Raw genomic sequence first — 21,169 nt, 5'->3', positions numbered from 1 at the left:
CACATGCGCAAAGAGTATCTCCCTCTCGTTACAAGAAAAAGAAAAAGTCTCGAGATTTCCCCGAAGAGTGTAGATTACGACGTTCAATTTCCCAAGTTTCTACGCTCGTTATTCCTTAATTGGCCAATCATCGGCGAAACTACAAGATTTATGAACCTAAACTGATTGAATTTCAAAACCGCTAATTGATATCAAAATGTATTAATTACGAAGTCTTAATAACTTCGAAGCTTCACTAATAAATCGGTATCTCTTTACTAATTATAAAAACTAATATTTTCTAACAAGATCCAATAAAATGATAACTGCGAAATGTAAATAAAGTGTTATGTTGAAATTTTTTGCCTACACAAAATCTCGATGCATCGAGTTTAAAATGGAGCTGCATGCTCAATCCTGTAAAATCCCAGGACACGAATGTTCCAATCAATACTACCGAATCCTTGAGACCCCATACCCCATACACCAATCGAAAAAGCGTTTCTCGTGCCATCTAACAATCTCTTTAAAACTTCTCTTGAATATAACCGCGCGATTCGCCGGTAAACGAGAGATCTGCTAGCGGAATATTCTCATATATACCGACAATGTTCACAGAGATACCGACGAAGTATTAAAATATCGACCGGGTTACTATTTAATATTCTTGACTATCAACCGAGTCTGAAGATAGCTGAAGATCCCTAATATTACCGACATTTCAGATTCACAAAACTACAGTTTCGCAAAAATTCAATGTCGATATCAACATTACATACCCCATACAGAATTTGCAACAATATCGCTGCAATATTACTGCAACATGCAATATTGCTGCAATGTTGCAGCATTATTGCAGCAACTTTTGTGCTGTAGGGGACGTTACACACACACACACACACATATATATATATATATTTATAGAATGGAGCAATTGGAAAATGTAAAACATTAATATGACAAATAAATATACAAGTTAAAATCCAATATTAGTCAAAAGTTGGTCGGTAAAATCGAGGATGACACTTTATCTAGAGTCGGCAGTACTTCGTAGTTATTTAAACGCAGCTGCAACTGCAGCTTAAGTGGTAAACTCAGTCGGTAAGTTAACGCGTTTAGATTGAGTAGAATTTACTTTTTGATGCGATAATAACAAAGAATGCAAAAATTTGATCATTTTCTGAAAATTTTGACACATGCTCTTCAGAAGTGTATAATTAAAGAAGCAGTTTTTTTTCTGCAAAATAACAAAATTCTCTATTTTTTTACTTACCGCAGGCTTGATGAACACTTCATATTTCAGGAAGTCTTGACTAAAATAAAACCTCCTTTCGTATTGAGAAGCGAACATTTCCAATTCTCTATGAACAGCAAGAATATCTTCATGGTCTTCTAAAGTACGCTCTGCAACAGAATAATTCATCCTATTTGCGACAAATATATTGCTGTGTTGTTAATAACAACACAGTAATATATTCAGCGACTTTTTAAAATTATATCGAATAGTATTCGAAGACACCTAAATCGATATCTGTTTTAAGAAAATAGGGAAAAGAATATTTTTCATATCTGTTACATTATAAATAATAATAAACAGTGTAATATTTCATAATGTTTCTAGTCATAAAATATTTATTCAAAATTAATTTTAAAACTTATAAATAAGTTCTAATAAAGAGAGTTTTATGGTTACAGTGCAGATCTTGTTATACAATTAATTTATAAAATGATTCCATGGAAAACACATTAGACTAGAATAGCCTGACATTTTGCCCGGATCTGTAAACAAACATTTCGTACGGAGACACAGCCGCGAGTCGCGTCTCTGACCTGCACCAAGCTCCTGGAGGTTTCGCCCGCTATTGATTCTCGGTTGCATTATAGAGCTCTGTGCCGTCTTTACGGCCTCTCCAACCCCTTTCCTCCCTTCTCCCTTTATCCCTCACCATGCACACGTTATTTCCGATCTCGTTCCGAGTCAATGTCGTAGAGAAAATTTAGACGACTGAAGTTTTCTCGTTGCGTTAGAAGCTCACCTTGAGGCCTCTCCTCGGCTTGATATGCCTCGAACTTTTAACGAATTATCCGTCTTTTACGAGCGCATTGATATTTTTGTAAATAAATTATTTGTTATCGAGTTCTTGAATAACTTTTAAGTGTATCACATGCAATAATCAAAAATACGAAAATATTCGCTGATTCTCCATATTTCCCTATTCAAGCATATTTGTCTCCATCCACGTTATCAATAAACGCGATAACAATTCGGATATCGAATTAAACGTTTAATTCTGTAAATTCCATCCATTATGTTTGGGTATATTCTTCACATTTGTGTGAATTACGCATGCATTCCAATAATATAAATATAAAATTGTACGCATGTATACATGTATATAATATAATCAAAATGTACAGAATATTCATATTTCTCTAAAAACAATTAACGAAAAACTAATGATTCCACGAATAACACATTTTATAGCGAGTAATCGTTACAATCGTAGACTTTAAAAGTGTGATCCATGACACATTGCTACTCGCACGTAAGCACCAAGCATATAGAATATATTTATTGATTGATTGTTAACTACATTTCCGAGAGAATGCATAGGCACTTTAACATACATTACGCGACAGAAATATCACACATTACGATATCATTTTTATTATGTTTATAATATTACATACCGATTCCCAGTTTCGGCCACGTTTCGATTATCGACCAGGCTACGCCGATCGTGTTCCTCTTGACTTTGAGCAACTCGCATAGGTCGATCGTTCGTAGATTCTTCTCGACGACCACGGTCGTAAAAGAGTGATCGTTGTTATAAAACCGCAATTCTTCCTAATTAAATAAACATTGGAAAGACATTAAGTAAACAATTGAATTGAATTGGATACAATTCAATTAATTAATCAAATAATTCGCAATTTCTCTTATAAACCTCTTTTAATTCATCTACTGCATCGTAAATAAATTATAAATATTTTGTTTTATATAATTTATATTTTGTTTTGTAATCAAATAAATTTACATAAATTAATAAATCAACGATAATAAATTTTTGTTTTATAAAGATATGAGAAAAATTTGTGTTGTACTTTAATTATTTCGTCATATTTATGAATTCTATTATATTTATTTTCATTTTTCAACATAATATGTAGATTCCACTTATATAAATTAAACACAATATAAAAATTTACTACTTTATACTCATTTCCTCGATTTTTCAGACTACACATCGCATATTTGTTACAACAACATAAAATTATTATTTTTTTATTATTTATAAACAACGGAAACATAAAGAAAAAAGTGAAACATACTTTAAACTACTTTTATTCCCCTCTATAATCAGTTATTATATCAAAATTACATTTCAAAATTAATGTTAAAAACTTTTAGTAATTTAAAATATTTCAATTTATTCTCTGGAAAATTTAATTTTTTAGCTGTGTCATTGTAATAAATGAGCAACATTTAATCAAGAAATAGTAAGACAGACAGCGCGATATTTAAAGCGCAAGATAATACATACCTGTCTTTCACTGTCGATCAAATCCTGGTCACTTCTTCGACTCCTTCGCATCGTGCTGTTGAGTTCGAAGATCGTGAGATTGGAACCAAGCCGCTCATAGCTTGCGGCTCGATTACTCGGCAGCGTTGAGCTGCCGTCGATGCAGGAGCACATCTTTGGGAGCCAATCTGTAAGGGCCCAAGGAGATACTAGAGAGAGATTGATACGGCGTGTCGTGATTAATAAATAAAAGAGAAAAGGGCTATACAACTGAAAAAAATCGCAAAGAATGTCAATCCGTTAAAAACGCTAAAACTACTATATAAATATACTGGCAAAGAGGCATAAGAGCGAGCCCGCTGTACTAAAGATCTATTTTACAACTTGGGCTTCACAGGATCTACATAGTCGGGATGGAGCCACTACATTATCGATGAGTGAACGTGGCCCCCTCTCGTTTCAAGAGACACAAAGAAAAAAAAAGTAGTGTTCAAACATTAAGGACAAAATGTAACGTCGTGCTGTGAAATCGCAGCAATTCTCGGGCGAATTTTCCGATTAGCAATAACTGTATGTTGGAATATCGAGGCGCAGGGATATGAGGTAGATAAGTGACTACACATGTGCTGCGACATTGAAGACACGTTGTGCGTAGTGTGTGAATCGCGTTTTATCTGCGAGCCGTTGCGTTGCAACGCGGATATTTACACCTCGCCGAGGTCGCGCGCAATTCCTGGCGCTTGCCGCGCCGTCTTCTCTTTCTTTTTCTTTAGAATGACTATCATATACCAAATACGAGTCGTAGTAGAATCATACAAGAGTCGTTATCGCTAATCCGACGAATTGTCGTACGCAGACACCTTTACAGGCCACGCGGGTCAAATTTCTAATATAAACCGTTGGGTCGAGTGATTTCAAGCAGGAAATACCGATATTTTTTATTGAGATAAATCAATCCTATTCCTAATTCACTCTAACTATTTAGGATCCACATTATCATACGAATTTACATAAACTTATATATAAATACATTCCACTTGGATATCATTAACTTTTCTATTATATTAAAATTTTGTATTTGTAGATAAAAAACAAAGGAAATATTTGTATAAGTAAATAAATAAAAGTTTCATTAAAAATACTGTTTCAATAAAAATATTTTTAACAAAATATGTTAGTTTAAAGAATAATTTTATTAATTCTTATAACAAAAATGAAAATTGTAAGTAAAAATTGATGTATGATCATCAAACAAAAATATAGTGAGCTTGATGCGTAAGAACAAATGGATCATTTGGATATTTATTATATATATCATCGTAATTGTTTTCTATAAAACTTTCTATTAGAAATTAATTTAATTTTAAGAATGGAACTGCTTAATTTTACAAACACACAAGTGGAAAAAAATTATTTCAAATATCAAAAATTATAAATTTTATATTTCATGATATTTATGCAATGATTTTACATAATTAACGATATATTCACTTAAAATTAGAGATTAATTCGAAGACCGCTGATTAATACCTCTTCTCATAATTTTTCTTCATAATATTTTGTAGAATCTCTATATTTCACAAATTTATTTTTGTCTTATTCCAATCATTTATTCAATATACGTTTGCAACCCAATCAAAGGACTTTCTCCGGTTAGCTCGAATGCGCAAAAGTCATCGCCGCGACATGCCACAAAGATACCTTGAAGAGATGAATAGCCTTAATAATCGTTCTTCTGTCCTATATCCGGACTGCGTCGTGACGACGCAACAGCAACAAGAATCCACGTGTATAATATACATATGTGCCAGCGTCGATACTCGACACGTCCATCGAATTCGTTCGCCGTGAATTAACGATTATTTCCACAAACGATCAATAACAGATACAACAAGACGAGCGAAGAAGAAACAACAAATATATAAACTAATATTAACGATATCACGCGAAATTGTAAGAATAGAGCTCAAAAATTTCTCGCTTGTTCCATTTGATTAATAAAATTTTTTCTTGAATTTTTTCGTGAGTTGACATTTCAATTATAAAGTGATTATATTTTAAGAAATTATAAATAAACTACAAGTGAACAAACTATAAATAAATTATGAGGAAATATACAGAATATTCCATCTGAAATGATTTTATGAAGTTTTAAATTTAAATGAAATAATTTTATCAAATTATATATATATATTAATACGAAGCCAGAAGTTTATCAGGCACCGTTTTATATAAACACCAGGGGGGAAATCGACTGCAATTGCAAATGATTATGAATTTCGCTAAGACTGCTCAAAATCCCGATGACGTTTCACTGTATTATCGCGAGATGATAAGAGAATGTAAAATGCCTGCTATTTCGAGATTCTTAAATTATCGCTGATAATGGTGGAAAATCACTAATGCATTCACTTGTATTGCAGCTACGTTTGCATTCCCATTTTAAAGAATCCCGACTTTTAACGAATCAACGTTTTTATTCAAATAAATAAATAAACAGAAACCGAATCTCTCGTAAAACATGTTATTTGACTAATTAATTCCTATTAATATTGTCCATTTAAATTTTTCGAACAAATTTATTTGTTTGATCTAAATAAGCTTTTATTACTTTTGAAGCTTCCACGAGAATTTTTTATACAAAAGCTATGCGTTTTACGAATTGTGTCAAAATCCATTATTAAAATGCCAATGTTACATAAACATTGCAGTTCATTTCATGAGAACGAAGATCAGTCTGAGCTGCTCCTCCGAAGGATTCTCTTTATATACATATATCTATGCTGTTTAAAAATAGAAGGAGGAGAAGGGGAAAGTAGAATGGAAGTAGCAGGAAAAAGAATGTATCTTCGACGACAAGGAGAACGATCTTTATTCTATTCATGTTATAGTCATTAACTCTCTTTATTGAGATGTTTTTGTATCTCTATACACACAGAAAAATATTATTCTATTGCCAAGAAAAGTAATTACTCAATTTATTTTTCTTCTTTCAAGTAATGATTAGTTTCAATAAAGAATACTTTCTTTCTTGTGTGCTAGTAATCTTAAAATGTACTCGTCACAAGTTTTAGAAATACTCAATATCATATATTCAAAATAAGAATTTATTCTCTTTTGAAGTATATTATAAAATTTTATCGAAGAAAAGTCAAATTTGATTAACTTGAATATTTAATAATATTGATGTAAGAAAATTTATTGGGTCAGAAAGATTTGATATACTTCTTTCAATTCTATACAACAGATTTAGGAAAAACGAAATATAATGTTCAAATCTCTTCAAATATTAATAATATTAAACTAAATAATAAAAAAAATAATTTAAAAAAATAAAAAATGATAAAAAAATAATAAAAAGATAGTTAAAAAATTAATAATATTAAATTGTCAGTAGAAGCATGAAATTAAGAATGGTTACAGTAGGAGGTATACCGTTAGCAATGACTCGACCCCACAAGCGTGCGATTAGCTCAGTGTATACATGTATGTATTAGGCTTAGGGATCGTAGGTTCTAGAGATCTTAGATTCAAATCTTGCGGTGCGATGCCTTTTTCAATAATTAATTACAGTTAATTAGACAGAATATAGGTATGCGAAATAGTAAAAATATAAATTGAACTGAAAAAATAAGAAGTAATAATAACAAAAAAATTATTTTTTTCGTTAAGATGTAACCGTAACCTTTTTATTACAAGTAAATATGATACTTGATTCAAGCAAAGGAAGAATTGTTCTTAAGAAAAAAAGATATCTTTATTAAAACATATGGTTCTCTTCCATCGATTCTATATAATAAATAAATCGAATTTTTGGTTCAATTTAATATTCTTGATTGAAGTATTAAACTTTCTAGGATTCAGAATATATTTTGAATAAATTTAACGCTTGTGATGAACTTATGATAGACTTGCGGATATATGAACATTTAAAATACTTGAAAGAAGTCATTATTACTCTCTTGCGTACAGTATATCTTTTTCTGCGTGTAGCCTCTCTGTATTTTTTTGGAAAGTATAATAATAGACAGTAGTAGTGGCGTAATTGTTTTTCATTTTATTAAACAGTATTTAGTGTCCTCTCTCAATGTTGTGTTCTGATAATGTTAACTGTGTGATATGTTTTAATTTGACGTCACGTTGATGTTCTTTCATCCGTAGATTAACCGTTTTCCCATAGTATATTTGTTCCAAGAGCCAAATATTTTATATACTTCTGCGGAACTGAGTGGAGGATTTTTAATCTTTAGGATTTCTCAAAATTTGCCTTATCTTTTTAAGGGGTTAAGGGGTTTGATTAATATCGATTTCCATCAGAGCAAGCGAATAGCATCCGCAGACAGGTAATTAATATCCTTTCCAAAGTCAAGCCTTCTTCACCTAATATCACTAGACAAAAGCGATTCGCCCTCTAATTGTAGTAAGAACTGAGTAAGGTACAGATAGCATCGTGCTTTCAATCGATAAAGGCAATACAGCAGTAGTCATGAACACATTAGACTACACGAAAAAAAGATCCTAGTGAAAAGAAGTAGTATTCTCAGTAAGAACACTAAAATCCACACATTCTCAAATCAACACTAAATCTACTCCTATTAAAACTATACGGTCTGTCCAAAATACACAAATCTAATATTTCTCTCAGACCAATTGTCAGTGCTGTAAACTTTCCGACATTAGAGCTCTAGATATACCAGAATAACTCAAGCCTTTTTGTCTGGACCGAGTATCGACAACTTTTCTATTGGCTATTTCGACCGCCATTTCTAACCTGATAGTCTATTATCCAATAAGCGTTTAGTAATTCTTTAAGAGCAAACATGGCAGTTCTGCGCTACTATAGTACATTTATAGAGCTCTATATATAACCCATCCTGTTTTCTAGCACAAAAACTTCTATACTTCATAAAAAAATCTGTAGGAAAATCTGAATTACAACTCAATTTCATACAAAAAAAATCAAAAAAATTCGATTACATCCTGCAGACATGCTTGTGTGTTAGGATGCAGAATCCTTTTTCATACAAGTTCCAGTCAAAGACAACATTAGACATAATCAACAGAAGCCTCATACGAAGTTTCCTGTCATTCCTTTAATATAGCACTGCTTAATAGCCATATACTTATTCCATAATAACCAATTCTATGAATAAACTTCAGGATCAGCAATGGATTCTCCTATTTCTCCTATAATTGTTAACATTTTCGTGGAAAACTTCGAGAAAAATCTTCTCCGAAAAACATCTAAAAGACCACAAGTCTAATTCCCATTATGTAGATGATACGTTCGTGATTTAGAGATACAGCAAATTTGAACTCCATAAATTCCTTATTTTTTTCAACAAATAACATCCCAATTCGCTTCACTATAGATATAAAAGAACATAGAAGAGGCTCCCATTTTTAATTGTTTTTATTACCAAAAAAACTGACAGTATCTTAGATCACAAATGTAAAAAACTTACAGATAAATATCTACATGTGGAGTCACACCATCACTCAACACAACAACAGTCAGCAATCAACTCACTTGTGCGTAGGGCACACATACACATACAACACACAAGATAACGAATCCTATTACGAGACAAAAGCATCTTTTCCATCCCCCTGTATATTAAAGAAATAATAGATCAGATAGGTAGGATACTAAATTTTGAGGAATTCTAAAGACCAAAATCTTTTCACTCATTGTCAATTCCACAGGAGTATATAAAATATAATTGCTCTTGCGGAAAAGTATACATTGGAGTGACCGAGTGAATGGTTAATCTACGGATGAACAAACGTCAACGTTTCGTCAGATTAAAACATGTCGCACAGTCAGTATTATTAGAACATAACATTGAGACAAGATGCCAAATACTGTTTAATAAAACAAAGTATGATGTAGTGGTTACAATAGCCACCACTACATCATACTTTCGAAGAAAATACACAGATATAGAGATATCCTAATAATCTAAACCGAAATATTTTATATAAATAATAAAAGCTATAAGTAAAATATGGAAGATCATTCTCCCAGTCATCGAAAACTGATCGACCCTTGCCCCTCCTATCGCTACTCTTCTTTCCCCTCCCTCTCACTTTTATCTTTAAACAGAATATATAAAGGGAATTTCTCGGAAAAACAGCTCAGTATCAGGCTTCTTGCCTTGATAAAATAAACTACAATGTTCACGAAACGTTGGCATTCTAAAAGAAAGTGGATAGAAAATGGACCGAAACGTTCAACGAATAAATCAACGGATACAAAGTAGAAGATATTGTTACTTCAATTTTTGCGCATTCATTACAGCGCCGATTCCTAATCGCCCCTTTTTCAACCTTTTAATTGTTCTAATAATGGATTTGGACATGGAGATAACCCACGAAACGCATAGTTTCATTATAACATTATTTCTGATATTTATATATGAAGTCATATATATATAATCTTAGAAATATGTTTAGTTTCAAAATCATACTTGAAGCTAATAATCAAATTGCAATTTCAATGAATGCAACTTAATATAGTCAAAGAAATAATTTTAAAAAATAATTTCATATCATATATTTTGTGAACGCACAATCGCGAAAGGAATCTCTATTGTGGGCTTCGAAAACGCTGAGAGTAAGCCCAATCAGTGGAAGATAACACCGAGTGCGAGAGCATGCTCTCGAATTAGCGTGCTACGTTGACCGTTTATTGCGGCAATTAATTAACCCGCAATCGCTCGGTATGCGGTACATAAATGCGCAAAGCGCATAATGTCGAACGCCGCCATTGCAGCTGCTCTATGCGACATTTCCGGATAACACGAATGAATATTCGTAAACATCTGCTACTAGTCTAATGACAAATTTTTATAAAAATAAAATACATGACTATTAAAATATTTCTTTTTTTTTCTTTTTATTTATTGTGCTTTTCGATCTATTTTAATTCTTGACTGCAATAATAAATTTATATAGAATAAATTCTCGTTTTTTAAGCAACATAAACAATAACTACTAAACAATAAAAACTTTGATTGAAAATGAGGATATCATACTCTTTTTATGAGAAAAAAACTATTCTTTTCCTAAATCCAATATGCATATCTAAAAATCATCGTGAAATTAACATAAGAAAATTTTTCATTTTCGTCTAATATATTTCCAGTTCTATCCTGAACATTTTGTTGAATTCTAATAGTTATAAAATTTAACAATATAAAATAAAAAATATGTTGCAAATCTCTGAAATAAATAAATCTCTTTACAAAATTCAAATAATTATTTTTAACACTCGAACCAATAAAACAAAAAACATATAAAAGTTCCAACAATTTTTCGAACAGTTGAAAGTATTCTAAAATTCCGCGAATAGAAATTTTTGTCAATAATCTGATATTTTCTCAAGAGTTCTGTTTCACGAGTTACGAGTTTGCAAATTAAAATTCATTGATTATAATTGAAATAAAAAAAGTTATAAATTTTCGTAAAATGAAAACGTGAGATAGTCATTCTACATTTTTACATGCCTGTTATTTACGTTTAACTTTTTTTGAAACGGGTACAAAAAACACGAAAACTCTTTGGAGAAGAACCAGAACTGCATCAATTATATCAAAATTTAAAAAATCTGCCAAGAAATCATGTAAAGTGTTTGTATGTAATTATGCATCATATAATGACGCAATTCGCGAGTTTCACAATCGCAACCTTGGCCTACTCGCGTCTCTACCTACTGACATATATTATTCTGTTGTCATTTGGTTGCTTCTTGCAACAATCAGCCGGTCGTTGCACATCCCCGTATCCGCAACCGCAACCTTGAGTTTTGAAAAACGGACATAAAGTACAGAAAATATTAATTATACTCGCGCGATGTATTTATTGTACATTCTTACAGTACATTTCTTTTATGGGCCTCTTTTACGGGGATTTCTTGATATCTAAAACATTTATAAGTAATTAAATAAGTGAAATTAATGTAATATGTATTTCATCAAATAACAATACGTTTGATCAAACTGTTTTAATTATCCCCAAAATTCCCCAATTATAGAAACTCGATAAAATTTCTCGGTATGTAAATTGTTTTAGAATTTGAATTTGCATTGATGCGCATTCAAATATACTCAAACATTGAGTCATGACGCGTATTCAAATATCACGCGCGTTTTCTTAGCATCGAGACACGTGTCTCCTAATGATTACAGTCTTCTAATACAAACATTAAAGCAAACATTTTTTGCTACATTTTTTAAGTCTTATCAAACTGAAACTTTATCAGTGAAACTTATTTATGCGAATGTAAAATGCATGAATTATTTACTCTTCACATTTTCTTCGAGTCTCGATTGTCATGTTTCTAAATGTTCATGCAATAAACAACGGGGATTTCTAATCACCGTTATCAGTCACAGAAATAACGCATTATCTCGTGGATATCGCAAAGAACGCTTCAGATACTTCAGCATCTCGCTCGTAACGTTTCTCTCAACCACGTTTGTGAGCTACAAACGTGGTATGCATCTACCTGCCATGATGACGAAACCGGGTCGTTCCATAAGCACAAGCCGGAACGTGCGCAGTCGCGAAAAAAATAACCGGCAATAATAGAGAAACTCTCTTGTCTCTCGTACCTATCTCGTTCATTTATTCCGTATCGCGGGATTTTGTTTATTTGAAAAAAACTTTAACAATCGAAGGGGGAACCGATAAGTGCATTGAAAAGACAAGACTGTTGATCGCCGTGACATCCGCTCTTATCTTTATAGAAGAATTCATGAAAGTATATGAGGACAATAAGACGTATTATCATGGAAGAATATGAAAATATCAATACAACGCATACGAGAAACGATCATTATCGTATATCTGTCATCGTATATTTGTTGCAAAATGATTCTTTTTTACATTTTCTTTATGTTTTCACACAATAATAATTTCCATATGTCGCAGACAGTAGACGACAATCGCATAACAAACTAAAGCATTCTAGTTGCCTAGATATTCGAGATCATAATCTGTAAACCAGGATACTACCTACATTAACGCGAAGTTTAAATGAGACTCGTAACCGTGTATCGAGAGACTCCGAACTCAGCGAACTGAAACTCCAATGTCCATCTCGCCGTTATCGCAGCAAAGCAAATATTTCGGAAGAGAGGAGACGGCCTATGCAAGGTGGATCGATAAGAACCAAGGCAAGCCAAGCTGACTAGGTCGAGCTCGAACGTGTTTTGGCGGCCGTCCTGATTCGCGTTCTCCGCACACACGCGGCCCATGTAAAATTTTCAGCGTTTCCACTTCTTTCGACGTGGAACAGCAAGAAACTGCACGGCTACAAACCGTAAACATCCGATTGTAGGAACAAATATCCGCGACAAACATCATGCCAAACACCTAATATTTAATGTTTATCCAATATTCAACATTTTCAATATTTGATTCGCGCACAAAGATGCATTCTGGAACAACGTAATTACGGGAATCGTTAGAAATTTGATAGATCATTAATGTACATCATTTGCGAGATACTATTTTAGATACTATTCAATAATGTATTACAAAATTAGCGTGCCATGAATAATCCACTTTCTAATGTCCTTACATAAAAACACATGGAATTAACATGAAATATGTAATCTGTACTCGAAAACGTTTCTCTTGTGCTGTAGAAACAAAAAAAAAGAAACTTTTGAAAGTTTTAAAAAATGTTTCATTCCTTGTAGCATTGATCTCTTTCATAACACTGAAATTGAATACTGCAAAAATACAAACTACAATTCATGTAAAAAATATAATTTAAAGAGAGAGAGATCATGGTACTTTAAAACTTTTGAAAACAAAAATTTGAAAATCTCTATAAATACATATAAAAATTACTTTATTCATTAATTTATAATTAGTAAAGATAAGTACAGTTTACTAAATACAGAAATCCAAAAATTAAAATATTTTAATTTAATAAGAAATTAAGAAATATCGAGAAATTTTTTTAAAATATTCCCTAATTGTTATTGAATCTCTCCGTGAAAAACAAATTGCTAGTATGCTAGTATGTTAAATTTCTAGAAGAACGATAATCTCGAGAAAAGAGTGCGAGATTGTGAGACAAACTTAGTTTCCGCAAGACTGAACTGTTGCTTTTTCGCGGCAGGATATTATAAAGATATCCGGTACTATAACTTAGTCATGCGTCTCGCGGGCTTGCATAAATAAAAGGCGATGGTCCGGTCTGAGAGGTGTAATCACGAGCCATAACTCGATATCATTGCCAACCGATCGCAGGCTGCAATATCTTCTTTCTCCCTTACGTCTATATCACCTCTGCGCTGCGTCGATCTTTGTAAATGCGTGCCTCGCATCAGTTCACATCGTTCGTTATTTCGTTCGTTTAACCCATTGACGTTCATCATTAAACCACTCGTCATCCCACCGATACTGCTCGATAGAGAAAAAAAAGAACCGTATACGAATGCTTTGCCGACATCCAATGTTCCGACTTTTGCGTTCCATCATAAGAAAGTATTATAAGTTACAGCTGCTTCGTATCAAGACATTGACAGTGATTATTGATCGTTCGGAGCCTTCGAAGATGAGGATTTAAGGAGAGAAGCTTCAATCGATCGAAAATTACATCAGCATCACGTAGTAATCTGATAATCGAGTAAGGGATTTACGAGGCAGAGTCAATTTAATCCCGGGAATACGACGGGCTTTTACAATCACTTAAAAAAAAAATAGTGTCGTCGACCGATACTCTTCTGGCAACGAACAAGGACGACTGGCCGTACGCCAAGACCACCATCCCGAAAAAAAGAAGCGATTCAGGCTACGATGGTCTTCATCTTCCTCGTTTTACGAACCGTGCATTGTCGACTTCCGGAGACAAGTCGATCCACGAGACACTCACTCGAGGGCTCTGCACAAATTACGTTTTCGTTTCAAGTACCGCGAAGCTTGCCCGCCGAAAAATAAATCTCACTATTCGCCAAAATGGATTTCATTATATATATTGTAAGCCTCCCCCCTCGATTTGTAAGCCAAAATGATGCGATTTGGCAGATGAAACAATAACAACTTTATAAGAAACTGAGCAATCGCTCATCACTCACTGTTCTCTACCGCGATTTATCAATCTTCTGTCTTATACATCGACAAACGAGTTTCACGTTCCTCAAAGACGTATTACGTGAAAACTTCGATCGCGCATTACTCCTAGTCGTATTAACGAACTAAAGTGCCAGTTCGTGGTGAGATTCATAAATACCATTCGCAAACGTGATTTTCTTTCGTTAAAATTAGCACTATAAGTAGTCAGAACAAATTTTTAAAAGACAGACAAGTGAAAGATAGCTTTATTCGAAACGAAGGTGAATTCTAGAAAAGTCCCACATTTCTCTCTATATAATATCTTCATATACATAAATTGCTAATTTTATTAAGCTTTATATATCAAAAATTTTTCCACTAAACTCAGAATATATCAATAATAAATATAATTTCCGTCAGTAATAATTAAATTATTTCACTTAATCTTTAATAATCATAAAGACTTTCAAATTAATTTTTTATGTTTTGCAAATTCTAATTCAAGGAATTCAAAAAAAGATAACATAAATCGTTCAACTAGGAAAATAACTGGATGTACTCTAAGAATTGAATGATAATATCTACAAAACCTTAAAGTTCCAAGTGCGAGGAACGACTTTAAAATCGCGGGAAAGTTTACGCAGTTAATCCTAGCCGGAGATTCGACTTAAGTAATTATAAAATTTCGGGTGACGATATCTCAAATTTGAGGGAACACAAACATAAAATATTGCAAGCATAAAAATGCATTGGTTCCTATTTAATTTAATTATTAAATAGATATTTAAACGCTCGAAGATTCCATCGTTGCGAAAGTCAGCTCAAGGACCACCATGGAATATATCACAACGAGCTCTTTACGCAACGATCGATCTATCTTGTCTTTTACCCTCCATTCTTTTTCGAATCCAAAGTCCAAGGTCCGCGCGATGTTGCCCGAATCGATTGAAAATTCGCGGAAAATATACGGTGTGCAAAAAGAATCATGATCGTGTGACGCCAACGGAATTTCGGGATCGCAATCAAATGTCCCGTCGATTCCCAAAACAAATATTACCGCGCGAAAGTAATAAAAATAAATACTCGTAAGACAACACATGATTATATTTAGCTATACATAGGTATGAAATCATGATTATTCGACTCGTTCGTGTTACAGTTTTCATTTAAGAAAATATATTCGTATATATATTTACGGAAATGTAATTTATATTCGGTAATTGTAATATATTTATCGGAAATCGTATAAAAACAAGATACAAATCGATAGTAGAAGTAAAAATAATCAAATGGATCAAAGATCAAATATCTTCGTTTTAGTTTCAAAAAATAATGATAAGAGATTCGAATAATATGGTAATAAATTGGTGAATGAATTATGCCACATCGTTTTGAAATATCAAATATGTGTGGGTAAAAGCGCTTATTAGATCAAAGAGTATTAAATTTATCAACGGTATTAAATTGTAAATATATGTGTAAGTATATACTTTAGATTATATATAACGATAAAAATACATTCGTATCGTTAAAACAAGATTCAAATCCATTACTATTTGTATTTTCGAACCTTCGATATTAATTCTAGTTTAGACAACAATTTGATCTCACAGATATGTACATACTTTACAAAATAACCAACGAATCTATTTCTCTTGAACGAAATGCCAAACTGATATTATTAAAGCAAACGATATCGATGTATTGACCATTTTCCGAAATATCGCGAAAAATTTTCCTGAGAAAACATTTTTCGAAACATCGTGGTTCACCTGTGCCAGCAATTCTTACAGTGGTACCTCGATACTCCGAATTTGAAATACGGAAAATCTACGAACGAATATAAGTCTCACAAAGTCAAAAGTCTTTTATTTATGAGTCCAGATTTTGATGACTTTAAAATCGAAAAATATATTATACAACGTAAAATAAAAAACATTAAAATACATTAATAAAGCAACAAATAAATAACATTAAATAAAATTAACATCATCCCATATGACTATATATTCGCGTGAATTTATGATATAATATATAGAATTTATTAAATTTATTGATTTCAATCTTAATGAATTTTTTACCAATTATGGTTCTCTGTTTTAATTCTCAAGATAATTTTTCTTCGTTTTCTAAGAGCAAAATTGTAATTAAAGTTGCTCTACGTGGATTTATATTTCTCTGTAATAACTTGTACATATGTTTCTACATGCAAAAGAAATAAAGAGGTATATAGCATACACAAACAAAAATCTCTGCAAAAAATATCCTCTACAATATATCGTTAAGATCAAAAGGAAAAAATAAATGTCATCAAAATCCAGGGATGCTCCGCATACGAACATCTCTCGCGGTAAAAAATAAAGCGAGAGAGACACATGATATGGAGCGTCGCGACTTCTCGCTGGGTGTTCGGAATTGTCGTCGCCCACAGACGGCAAACACCGTTGTTGTTGGTACGTCTAGCAAGACCGCATATCTACGCATTCCAGTTTGCACGTAAGAGATACTTTTCCCGTAGGTCGCGTCGCCCACTCAGAAGAATGTGCGATAAATAGAAGCAGTACGCTAATTGAGATTGAAAACACGACGATAAAAAATAAAAGTTACTCTCTCAAAGGTGGAGTATCTCATGACGACAATTCTTTATCGTCTTTTTTTATTGCCGAGCTTCTTTTTACACGACCCTCGATAATCATCCGAATATAGCAACGATAATGAATGTTATTTTCTTTCTCTTTCTCGAGAAAGGCAATCAGATAACGCACGACCGGTGAGTGTGCTCGCAGGTCAGAAATTATCACGCCATGTGGCGAGTAAGAGATGGTTGAATACTCACGGTGATGCGTGGGATAATTGTTGTTGTTGTTGGACAGGAGCCGTTGGTAATCCATGTTGCGCCAGACGGCGATGATACTCCGTGGCAAAAACGTCGCCTCGTTGCGATTTTCGTTTCGCGCACAAGAATTCGCACACCACAGTTCTCACACGGTTAACACCCCCCGCGTTCGATACACATCAACGACGGAGTTCGCGGAACGAGGACGTTCTTCACCGTGCCAAATGCAACGCGATATTACAAGTTTTTGTCATCCGCGTTGTTTTACGAAGGGCGCCAACACGCTTACGGTCATTCTCGCGCTGTTTCACGTCTTATTGACAAGAATCAAAGGTCGCGATCTTGGCTTTCGAGGAACTTTTAGACCGAATTGCGCAGCAGACGTCCGAATGAATTTGAAACCTAAATAGTGAGATTGAAGGGGCGAAATAAGACGCGGTAATCCAAGATTTTGCCTATATTTGCTATAGATTAGATAATAGCGTTGATTCACTGTATCGCAGAAGTCATAGATTAGATAATATTTTACGTAAGATTTTACGTTTTAACAATGAATCGAAATCCATGGGAGTCGAAGTAATCGAAAACAGGATAGATCTTTCAAAAATGAAAAAAATCTAAGGCAAGTCGCAAACGATACCTACTGCGTCGCAAATAACGCGAGACTTAATTCTTTTATCGATTAAACTATCCGATAAACTGCGTGCGATACACGTGGCTTGCGAGGAACAGTGAGAGAAGATAACGAGACTGACGGGAGAAACTAAAAATATTGATTTTGCAATTATATTCGGAAAATAATGTATCTCACAAGGAAACGATTTATAAACAATAAGAATCTTATTAGACCGTACATGTGAGAACACAATCAATAAGAAGTAGGAATTAAAGGCCTATAACGGTTGAAACAGGATCTTTGATGCTTAAATAATTCAATGTGAATTTTATATATATATATATACGTACATATATACTATATTTGTAGTTATTTTGAAACGATTTATATTGTAAAACTGACAACAAAAAAACTAACTTTACCAGTCGAAAATTTACGTTTGAAGTAGATGTTCTGGAATTTCTAGATGATCAAATCTTGAAATTCTATATGGATTCTGTACCCGACTCGGACCGAAACATATATATGTTGGCCATTTTAACTTACAATTAGACACCAAAAAATCTCAAAAACAATGCATTTTTGAAAAAAATATTTCAAATAAAAGTTGTAAGGTTTGAAAAAAGACATCAGATAAACTGCTTATAATAAAACTCAGATTAATTTTTTTCTTAGCCCAAAGTGAGCCCTGGATCCAAAAAATCTAAGTAACTCATCTAATAGTCTTCTTCAAACTCTACAACTTTTATTTTTTTGAAACATTTTTTTTAAATACGTTGTTTTCAAGATATTTTGATATCTAAATTAAAATTATGGCCAACATGTTCCAATCCAATTAGAACACAGAATCTATAGGATCTTAAGATTTGATTATCTAGAATACCTATTTCAAACATAATCTTTCGATTGATAACGTTAATTTCTTGATATCACTTTTGCAATATAGATCCCTTATCGGTCAGGGTCGTCTGGCGATTATTAAAGACCAATCGAATTATACATATCCAATAATCGATATAAAGCAATGAATAAAATTTTTACGAAGCAACCAAAACTATTAAATTGTCAGGGAGGTTCAAAAACGCTCGAAATGACGAACTCGCTTTGATCGAAATTAAATACGAGGCAGACCCACCCGTACTGTGGTGTTTAGTTATCTCCTTACTTTTTTTCTCGAGGAATCTCATACATTCCTGTATTCCGAGAACGAGTTCGTTCTGATCGCTTGAACAAGCGTGCGGTTTTTGCCGGCTTCGTCAACTTGATTCGAGCGAGTCGCGTTTCGTGACAGTGTCTTCGATCTTCGTGAGATTGCGGATTATTAATCCTCCGCCGACAATGTTGAACTTTACTTTAAGGCACAGTCGATTTTTTTATTATGAGTTCTAGTAGATCAATTTAAATCTATTAAAAATAAATAAAATACAATCCAGCTTTTAAGATAATAAAAGAAAAACTTTCACAAGCATGTAAATATTTTTTTTCTAATTAGAGAGAGAATAAAAAAGAATTTTTCCATTATTATTTATAAATTGCTTTCCGCGCGATTTTTATACAGTGTAGAATAATATAAAAATCAGTACTGAAGTTCGAAGATCCAGATTGCGAGCGAAGGGTGAAAATTTCATATTGCTGACGGAAAGCTAATTAATAATTTATAGATTTAACACGAAAGTCAAACAGAAACACACGAAGGATATTTTCCATTTAGTGACACAAACGTCTTCCATCTTTCTTGACATTCTGTGAATAACAGAGACAGAATAATATCTACGTTGATTTGTGTTCCACTAAATGGAAAACATCCAAAGTGTCAAGTTGACTGTTATGTTGTTTAAGGAAAACAATTAAAATTACATCTATTCACGTACATGATTAAATACATTGCGAAGGATTTTCCATAAACGACGATAGTTAAATACATTGCCAAGGACTTTCTATAAACAATACAATTTGTTCACGTTGCTTGAAAAGATTTATTCATGTTACTTGAAATTCTCAAAAATTTTTGCACTTAAAACGAGATAAATATATATTCCGACAAAAGATACAAAGCGAAGATCTGCCCTGTTAGATATCAAAAGAACAAAGGCAATCCAATCTCTGAGGTTAAATAACATTTTTAATTCCTTTGTATGTCAAAATGAAAATCAATTTATTTCTGTAGTCGGTTTCAAAATAAACAACATCCATATTAACGAATGCACTTAATAAATAATTAATTAAATTAAAATATTTAACTTCGTTGTTTTAGTTAAATTAATGACGTAAATAGGAATAGTGGCAACTTATAGAAAGATTAAAAATAACTCAAATTGGGTATAATTTGACATTATGAATTTAAAGTATGAGTGCAAAACAAAAAGTGCAGGCAACGCGAACAGGGGCGGTATTCTCGAAAAATATAGCACATGAAAACATACTAAAAAATACTACAGTATATGTTATCGCATACGAAATATTGGAGAAATCTATGGTATATATTGTTATATATACCATAGATTTCTATTGTTATATATACCATCGATTTTTTTCGAGAATAACCTATGACCTTTTGTCTGTTTTTTGTGTGCTTTTACGCTTAAGAAATTTAAAAAATTGAGGAAAAACGTGGATCTAAAATTCGCGTAGTTCTCTTTCGATGAAGAAAAGATCTTGTTAACATATAGTCGAACACGAATCCTAGCTTTTTCAGGCATATCATCATTATAGGGTTACCAGCCGTACTGTTTTAAAAAGTACATATACCTACTCCTTTTAAGATTGTAAAACTTCTGGTCATTAACTAAAATTTTACATAGGTATATGAAATTTATATTAATAAGAATTGTTAGCAAAAATTATGTTCTAGAAATTTTATTTTATTAAATACCTACATTTAACGCAAATTAAAATTATCCCTCATGCTTCCACCCCCATCTTTTTTTTATAAATATATACTATTTTAATAATATTAATTTCTTTTTAATTAATCAATGTTTAATGAAGGAACTTTTATGGAAACTACAAATTTAGTTTTATGCAAGGACAATATTAGCCCAAACAGATAAAACAAAGTCACAATAACATCAAAATGACGTCAAAATGAATCTTTTTTACGATTCAGATATGACCATCTTATACCGTTCTTTAAGCGCGTCATTA

At 32.6% G+C, this 21,169-nt stretch overlaps 1 protein-coding gene across 2 annotated transcripts in view; it reads right to left on the bottom strand.

The window, feature by feature from the left end:
• LOC108730167 (growth factor receptor-bound protein 14) overlaps positions 1 to 21,169 on the bottom strand; it is a 319,854-nt gene that overhangs the window by 208,346 nt on the left and 90,339 nt on the right. Inside the window, exons 1-4 of one of the 2 annotated variants that reach the window (XM_018459698.1) lie at positions 17,410 to 18,053; positions 3,525 to 3,691; positions 2,671 to 2,827; positions 1,253 to 1,383 (exon numbers count right to left, since the gene is read on the bottom strand). In XM_018459698.1, the coding sequence (XP_018315200.1) occupies positions 1,253 to 1,383; positions 2,671 to 2,827; positions 3,525 to 3,691; positions 17,410 to 17,464 (510 nt within the window). In that variant the 5' untranslated portion in view covers positions 17,465 to 18,053. Of the gene's footprint in view, positions 1 to 1,252; positions 1,384 to 2,670; positions 2,828 to 3,524; positions 3,692 to 17,409; positions 18,054 to 21,169 lie in introns of those variants that run through there. The other variant, XM_018459697.1, reaches the window with a different exon arrangement.

This window comes from Mycetomoellerius zeteki, unplaced genomic scaffold, assembly GCF_001594055.1.
Source record: "Mycetomoellerius zeteki isolate Tzet28-1 unplaced genomic scaffold, Tzet1.0 scaffold85, whole genome shotgun sequence".
Taxonomy (NCBI): Eukaryota; Metazoa; Arthropoda; class Insecta; order Hymenoptera; family Formicidae; genus Mycetomoellerius; species Mycetomoellerius zeteki.
Note: the sequence above shows the minus strand (reverse complement) of the source record. Positions and strands in the feature narration are given on the sequence as shown.